This window comes from Mus caroli, unplaced genomic scaffold (assembly GCF_978045245.1).
Source record: "Mus caroli unplaced genomic scaffold, Mus_caroli_1 scaffold_13, whole genome shotgun sequence".
Taxonomy (NCBI): domain Eukaryota; kingdom Metazoa; phylum Chordata; class Mammalia; order Rodentia; family Muridae; genus Mus; species Mus caroli.
Genome location: NW_028227268.1, coordinates 48,446,908 through 48,455,980, shown reverse-complemented (window position 1 = coordinate 48,455,980; position 9,073 = coordinate 48,446,908). Strand labels below are relative to the sequence as shown.

The 9,073-nt window shown below is 39.7% G+C and overlaps 1 protein-coding gene across 1 annotated transcript; it reads left to right on the top strand.

Annotated features, from left to right (window-relative positions):
* Positions 1-990: 990 nt before the first annotated feature.
* LOC110306076 (olfactory receptor 1P1-like) lies at positions 991-1,962 on the top strand. Its single transcript, XM_021178265.2, has one exon. It carries the CDS (start codon positions 991-993, stop codon positions 1,960-1,962), a length of 972 nt encoding a protein of 323 aa, XP_021033924.2.
* The last annotated feature ends 7,111 nt before the right edge of the window (positions 1,963-9,073 follow it).

Sequence of the window (9,073 nt, the reverse complement as noted above, 5' to 3'; positions counted from 1 at the left end):
ACAGAAGGGACCTACATCTGTAGTCTTATGCAGCATATGTATGGTAAGTTAAGTAGGAAATTGGAAGTGAAGTGTGTTCATAGCTATAACTGAAATAAGATGATAATGTTTATATTTATCTACATGTTTTATTATTCCATTAAGCATTTCTTTAAATGAGCTCTCATGAAGCCCAGGAAAGACTCAAATTCACTATGTAGTGGAGGCTAGCTATTAACTGCTCATCTTTCTACCTCTATCTTAGTGTGTTAGAATCACAAGTGTTGCACACACACACACACCCCTTCTGTTTTGCAATTCTAGACAAAGGAGGTTTTGATATTCTTTTTTCCCATTTCACTGAAGCTTTGAAGAGTACTCTAGATATGACAGATATTCACTAAGTAGTTTTCTTATCTACTAGAAACATGTTTCTAGAAGACTAAGAAACATGAAATGTTGTCTTCAGAATATTACGTTTGTGACACTGATGGATCACAACAGGTGCTGAACATAGATCCAAGAATGGTTTGTGTAGGTAGGGCAAACTGAATTCTAATGATCTAAGTTATCAATGTAGGTAGTTATGTCCATCATTTGGAATTGAAAAGTTGTCTGAGTAAGCATTATTACTGTGTTAGTTATTTGGCGCTGAACCAAGAGAAGAGTTGGCATTTAGTAGCTATAAGACATGTAATAGTGGCCGAACAAATCTTCCTTGATCTTCAGCTAAGTAAACCTATAGTACAAGTAGAGACAATTTGGCCAGATAAAATGCAGAAAAGTGTATAAGAACAATATTTGAATGGCTATCATTTACATCTTGCAGAACTTTCTGGAAGAGCATCTACAGCAGCCTATATTAAGTGCCCTATGCATATACCAGATGGTTATGATACAAACACTGTCATTTTTTCTAGAGACCCAAGAAAGGTTTGCTGAGCACTCAACTAGAGTGAAACGTCTCAGAAAGCTAACTTAAGACTACTTTCCTTATTGACTTCTGTGCTCATGGGAAGAGAGAACCAGACAAGCACCTTTGAGTTCCTCCTCTGGGGACTGTCAGAGCAGCTACAGCAACAATACATCCTCTTCCTGATCTTCCTGTGGATGTACCTGGTCACTGTAGCAGGGAATCTGCTCATTGTCCTGGCCATTAGCACTGATGTACGACTCCACACACCCATGTACTTCTTGCTTGCCAACCTGTCCTGTGATGATATCCTCTTCACCTCAACCACAATACCCAAGGCCCTAGTGAACATCCACACCCAAAGCAGGACCATCTCCTATGCAGGATGCCTGGTCCAGCTCTATTTTTTCTTGACTTTTGGAGACATGGACATCTTCCTCCTGGCCACAATGACCTATGACCGCTTTGTGGCTATTTGCCACCCTCTCCACTATAGGATGATCATGAGCTTCCAGCGCTGCTCACTCTTAGTGACAGTCTGTTGGACCCTTACAACCCTTGTTGCCATGACACACACCTTCCTCATATTCCGGCTCTCCTTCTGCTCTCAGAAGGTCATTCCAGACTTCTTCTGTGACCTGGGACCCCTAATGAAAATTGCTTGCTCTGAAACCCGGATCAATGAGCTTGTGCTTCTCTTTCTGGGAGGTGCAGTCATATTAATCCCCTTTTTACTCATCCTTGTGTCTTATATCCGCATTGTGTCAGCCATCCTCAGGCTCCCTTCTGCTCAAGGAAGGCGTAAGGCCTTTTCTACCTGTGGGTCCCACCTTTCTGTGGTGGCCCTGTGCTTTGGGACAGTGATAAAGGCTTATCTATGTCCCTCATCCTCTTCCTCTAACTCAGTGGTAGAGGACACAGCAGCTGTTGTCATGTATACAGTGGTGACTCCCCTGCTGAACCCCTTCATTTACAGCCTTCGAAACAAAGACATGAAGGGAGCACTGGTCAGAATTCTCAAGGGCAAAGTCTCCTTCCCCTGGGCCCAGGGACTTCTGCAGAGAAAGTGAAGATGTTCTCAATCTGCTCTGCTGAGGATCTTTCAGAATGTCTACCTCGATTGTCTCTTTCTGAACTCCACGTTTCTTTGTCACTCTCCATTCCCTGATCCCTCTAGTCAAATTTCTTAGACTTGAGGAAAATAAAAATGTATCTTTAGAATTTGTTATAAATGGCTTCTTTGTGCATTTATTTTATAACATGTGCCCCAGAATGATGGTTTAGTCATGACAGATGGCATACACGACAACTGTTTCTATGGGGACAATTATTCTGGAGCTGAAGATTTGTTTTGTTTTTGTTGTTGTATTTTAGTAGTTGTTGTATTTGTCCCCAAGAAAATGAAAGTTTTGGAAAATATCATCCTTCAATTTTTTGCTCATATCCACCCTCCCCCATTCACTTTTTTCAGTGTCCCCCCACATTCGACTCTCAAATTCATGTCCTCTTCATCTACTGTATACACACTTATACATGTACTCATCTGTATATATCTCCTACTAATTCTAATATTCCCCTCAAACACAAGGGGTTTTGATTTAATACCAGGATGTTGGCAATCTTCCACAGTTGCTTTCCATAAAGAAAATTGATTCTCCCTCATTATAAGCAGCTGATTTCACACAGCTCTTAAACTGTGGGCAGGACCTGGTATGGTCTTGTGCAGGCAACTATAGATGTTGAAGGCTCATTTATAACATCCCTGTCATATCCAGAAGACATTGTTTTGAAGAGTTCCTCCTAACACTCTTTCCATACTCTCTTCCACAGTGATTCTTACCCTCTTGTGACCTTGTGTTTTATTGTCTTTACAAAGGCATTGCCAATCTTCCATGCAAATCCAGAAGAAGGCCCCAAAGGTCCACAGAGGACTCTCCACACCAAATGGCCTCGGCACACCCTAGCACACACCAAGGGCCTCAGGACTGTGGATGAGTGGAACACAACATCAGTTCTAAAGAATCCTGGAGGGTCTTGTGCCAGCAGGAACAGGGACAAAGGAACCCACACTACCAGAGGCTAGGATTCGTTCTAGTCAGGTCCAGCCATGGGCCATCTTCGGGGAAAACCTGGCAGACGGTCCAAGGTCCCCAGAGGACTCTCCACACAGCAGGCCCCCTCACACACCCAGGACCTTGGGATCACTTGAGAGCACGTGGGCAGCAGAAGCAACAGAGCTTCTTGGGCAGGGTCCCTTCAGGCCTTAATATTCAGCCCAGAGATGGAGCTGAGACACAGACCCCAGGGCACCTTCCCTGCCAGAGAAGAGTTGGTCTCCAGGGAGGGCTCTGATCCCAGGACTTATGAAGTGGATCAGAGGTCCAGACTTCTGGACACCTTCTCTGCAAGAGGAGAGATTGATTGCAGAGAGTGCTCTAACCACTGGGACTCAGGTGAGAGTTGGACTCCCAGGAGTGCTGACAGAGGCTAACAGAATAACAGGAGGAACAAGCTTCAGTCAGGGACAGCCAGAACATCTAACACCAGAGATTAACAGATGGCAAAAGGTAAACATAAGAATCTTACTAAAAGAAATCAAGACAACTGGGCATCATCATAACCCAGTATGTCCACCACAGTGAGTCCTGGATACCCCAACACACCTGAAAACCAAGGCTCAGATTTAAAATCATATCTCATGATGGTGATAGAGGATTTTAAGAAGGGCATTAATAACTCACATAAAAAAATACAGAAGAACACTAAACAGGTGGAAGCCCTTAAAGAATTACAGGAAAACACTGATAAACAAGTAGAAGTCCTTAAAGAGGAAACACAAAAATCCCTTAAAGAATTACAGGAAAACACAACCAAACAGGTGAAGGAATTGAACAAAACCATCCAAGATCTAAAAATGGAAGTAGAAACAATAAAGAAGACCCAAAGGGAGACAACCCTGGAGATAGAAATCCTAGGAAAGAAATCAGGAACCATAGATACAAGCATCAGCAACAGAATACAAGAGATGGAAGAGAGAATCTCAGGTGCAGAAGATTCCATAGAGAACATCGGCACAACAATCAAAGAAAATACAAAATGCAAAAAGATCCTAACTCAAAACATCCAGGAAATCCAGGACACAATGAGAAGACAAAATCTATGGATAATAGGAGTAGATGAGAATGAAGATTTTTAACTTAAAGGGCCAATAAATATCTTCAACAAAATTATAAAAGAAAACTTCCATAACCTAAAGAAGGAGATTCCCATAAACATACAAGAAGCCTACAGGACTCCAAATAGACTGGACAAAAAAAAAAAAAAGAAATTCCTCCCTATACATAATAATCAGAACAACAAATACACTAAATAAAGACAGAATATTAAAAGCAGTAAGGGAGAAACATCAAGTAACATATAAAGGCAGACCTATTAGAATTACACCAGACTTCTCACCAGAGACTATGAAAGCCAGAAGATCCTGGACAGATGTTATACAGACCCTAAAAGAACACAAATGCCAGCCCAGGCTACTATACCCAGCAAAACTATAAATCACCATAGGTGGAGAAACCAAAGTATTCCATGACAAAACCGAATTCACACAATATCTTTCAATGAATGCAACTCTTCAAAGTATAATAAAAAGAAAACTCCAGCACAAGGATGGAACTTAAGCCCTAAAAAAAAGCAAGAAAGTAATCCTTCAACGAACCTAAAAGAAGACAGCCACAAGAACAGAACCCCAAATCTAGCAACAAAAATAACAAGAAGCAATAATTACTTTTCCTTAATATCTCTTAACATCAATGGACTCAATTCCCCCAATAGAAAGACACAGACTAATAGACTGGCTATGTAAACAGGACCCAAGATTTTGCTGCATATAGGAAACCCACCTCAGGGACAAAGACAAACACTACCTCAGAGTGAAAGGCTGGAAAACAATTTTCAAAGCAAATGGTCTGAAGAAAAATGTGGGAGTAGCTATTCTAATATCTAATAAAATCGACTTCCAACCCAAAGTTATCAAAAAAGACAACTCACATGATATGCACTCACTGATGAGTGGATATTAGACCAGAAACTTAGAATACCCAAGATACAATTTACAAAACACATGAAACTCAAGGAGAAGGAAGACCAAAGTGTGGATACTTCATTCCTCCTTAGAATGGGGAACAAAATACCCATGGAAGGAGTTACAGAGACAAAGTTTGGTGATGAGACGAAAGTATGGACCATCAAGAGACTGCCCGAACCAGGGATCCAGCCCATAATCAGCCACCAAATGCAGACACTATTGCATATGCCAGCAAGATTTTGCTGAAAGGACCCTAATATAGCTGTCTCTTGTGAGCCTATGCCCATGCCTGGAAAATACAGAAGTGGAAGCTCACAGTCATTCTTTGGAGGAGCTAGAGAAAGTACCCACAGAGCTGAAGGGGTCTGCAACCCTATATTGGAACAACAATATGAACTAACCAGTACTCCCAGAGCTCATGTCTCTAGCTGCATGTGTAGCAGAAGATGGCCTAGTCGGCAATCATTGGAAAGAAAGGCCCCTTGGTCTTGCAAACTTTATATGCCCCAGTACAGGGGAACGCCAGGCCCAAGAAGTGGGAGTGGGTGGGTAGGGGAGCAGGGCGGGGGGAGGGTATAGGGGACTTTCAGGATAGCATTTGAAATGTAAATTAAGAAAATATCTAATTTTAAAAATTGAAAAAAAAACCGCATTGCCCCCATGCCCCACAGAGTATAGCACATGTAATTATGCACAACAGAGAGCACTAATGGTAGTGATAAAAGACTAGGTGGTAACTGCCTATGTATTCACTATACCATTTGTCATCATTTTAGAGTAAACTCTTTCCACTTACAAAAGTCTTGTGTTAAACAATGTTCTTTGTTCTGCTAAGAGCAGGTTCGTACTTGTGTTTACACAGTTCCTGACTACATCCAGAGGATATAGAGTGGATGACCTGAACAGTTTATGTTTATGTCTGTACACTCTATGAAGTTCTTGCAATGATGGTACTGTCTGACGGTTTTCAGAATCTGTTCGCAGTTTTGAGATATGTGTGTCTGTCCTATTTGCATCATTTCTCATGGAGAACTGTATCTTTCAGGATTCATAATCTAAAAGTCTGAGTAGCACTTTGGAACAGGGGAAAGTGGATTTTTTATATAATTTCATTTATTATTATTTATTAATATTTTATGATATATAATAAAATATATAAATTATATAATATAAATTAACTAGATCAAATTAATTAATTTAAAATTTTAAAACAAGAATAAAAATCAAAATTTTAAAAATGTATAAAAGTTTGATTAATAATGTCATGAAGAATGGGTTAATGATGAAAATATTGGCAAGTAAAGTCAATATCAGATGACAAAAGACTTTTCAACTTGAATGGAATAAGTATGTTTGTCTTCCAAAAACAGGAAATTATAACTATTTATTGCATAAATAAACATATTTGTAGATGTTAAAACAAAACTCAGATGGCCTAGTCGACCATCATTGGGAAAAGAGGCCCCTTGGTCTTGCAAACTTTATATGCCCCACTACAGGGGAACACCAGGGCCAAGAAGTGGGAGTGGGTGAGTAGGGGAGCAGGGTGGGAGAGGGTATAGGGGACTTTCGGGATAGCATTTGAAATATAAATGAAGAAAATATCTAGTAAAAAATTGAAGAAAAAAATGTAGGTAGATAACAAGTTAGCAGAGATATTTATCTAATACTAACATGTCTATTGAGGGAGAAAAGAAAGACTTCTCTATCATTTGGCCCTTCACCATGAGTGTGTGATTCTGTAGACATCTGTGGGTTTTTTGGAGTACAGAAGAACAATTTCCTAGCCCATTCTTATTGTTTTAACAAATAGTGACAAATGTAAATGTATATTATAAATAAAAAAACAAAACTCTTTTTACTTTTAAGATTCATGAATAATTTATAATTAGAAGATAATATAATTTTGAGCTCTCCTACTAGATAGGCCTTAAATTCAATTAGATGGAGGTATTGGTTACCATTGGTAATCTTTCAGGGTCAGTCATTGTTGGTAGGCTTTGCAGCTGTGTAGGATTAGTGATTGCTTTCCTCCCCTGCAGCTAGCTTACATAACACCATCCCATAATATGAGAGCTAGTCCTCAAAGAGGAGGAGTGAAAGTCACTGTACATTTCAAGTGAAAAAAGAAAAGGGGTTCAAAATTTATAATGACAAATTATGGAGATTAGAATGACTGAGGGGAAAATATAAGGGCACATATGTATGAAAATGCCATAAGGAAACATTACTTTGTATGAGAACTTAAATTAACTTAAAATTAAATTTACTTGAAACAAACATTTTTAGAGGTAAGCTTAGTCTGATTTAAACTTTATTCAATTTACAGATGTAGCAAATGATTACATTCTACTTTTGAAAGGATATATTTCAGGACAAAATGCCAACGTCAGAAAATAAATACACATTCAAATTGATTCATATTTATCCCAGAAACACCAATGCCAGAAAAGTCTGAGTAAATACCAGAAGTTTCTGTGTGTGTGTGTGTGTGTGTGTGTGTGTGTGTGTGTGTGCAAGCATTCATGGGTGGTACATACCCACGTGTGCTCTTTGAGACAGTCTCTCACTGAACTTGAAGAACACTAGCTTGGTTAGACTGTCCAGTGAGACCTGGAGAAGTCGCTGTCCCCACTTTCCCAGGTCTCAGGTTGTGGATGCATACCACTACACTGGCTCTTTATGTGGGTGTAGGGGATCACACTCAGGTCTTCCTGATTGAACAGCAGACAGTTCACTGACTGAACCTTCTTTCCACCCACAGTATCAGAGTATTAAGAGCAAAATTTCTGAGCACAACATTTGATACCTTAGTGTTTTCTTAGCACAAATCTGAACAGTGTTAATAATCTATATTTTGCATCTGAGATAATAATCCGGTGAAGAGCTTGAATTTGAAGACTGCAAAGGAATTCAGAGAAAAACTTTCAAATCCTAGTGTCACACAAAGAGAACTTCAGTCAAAATTAGGCTCTTAATGCTATATCTAGAAAAAAAATTTATTTTTGTTATTCATTTTTCTTACTGTATATTAATTATAAAAAGCTAAGGTCTAGTTAGGACTTTTCTACCCATGAATATAATATACTTTGATCATATTAACCCTTTCTGCTACTCCTTCTCACTTATCCCTCTCCCTCACTTTTCCCTTTACACCCCTGCTAGTTCCTTGCAACACCCACTCCAGTTGAGGCTGCATGACAAGTCCAAAAGCTTGGCCATAGTCCTGAAGCAAAAAGTTTCACAGGAACTGATCTCCTGGAGGTCCTTGGCATCCTGTAACACTGATGTGGTCCAGATTTGTCCTTGTGATAGTTGGTAGAGGGTTTTGTGTGCTTTCTTTCAGTATTGTTTTATTATAGGTGCCAACAAGGAATGATTTGACAAATAGCCAAATTAAATTGGACGTTATTTCCTGGCCTCCACCAGTGTCCCAACATCCTTGTCAATCTTGAGCCCACCTTGGGCTTGGAATTTCATAAGAATGTTACTTATTCAGACAAAATGCCTCCAGTGGTGAAAGAGACATAGTGAAAGAAATCAGGCATTGCAGTTTAATGCATAAGAGTTAGAAATCTCAGGGCAAGTTCAACTAAGTAAACTTGGAATTCTCATTACAGTCATGTAAGGCAGACTACATTTCATACTAGAAGAAAGTTGGTGGGCTCCTCTGGTAAATGGAGGTCCCCCACAACACTTTGAATAACAGTTGAGTCACTCCCATATGCAGGAATTTACAAAGGTCTAGGAAGAAGGTGGCTTGTGGTTTAAGAAGGAACTAGAGTATTGTGTTATTCACGGATTGTTTAGTAAGAACAGAACCTCCCTCTTTCATACTTTCACAAAGTCCAGAACAATAGCATAGTTTAGGTATTTACTAAGGGACCCCTGGTGGAGGGTTATACAATAGACTAGAATTGTAACTAGGGCGTGAAGCCCATGTACCTGGACCATGAAGCCATTACACCTGGCTCCTAAGAATAAGCTGACTTTAGATAGGGCTGACTTTATGTCAGTTGTAACCACTGCTTAGTTTCTGCGGCTTTTATGTATGCATTTTTCTGTTTTGTGTAAAGAGTCATTATGCATAGAATGAC

What these genes read in the sequence shown, in the direction of transcription:
- LOC110306076 (XM_021178265.2), top strand. Translation starts at nt 991, where the DNA reads ATGGGAAGAGAGAACCAGACAAGCACCTTTGAGTTCCTCCTCTGGGGA.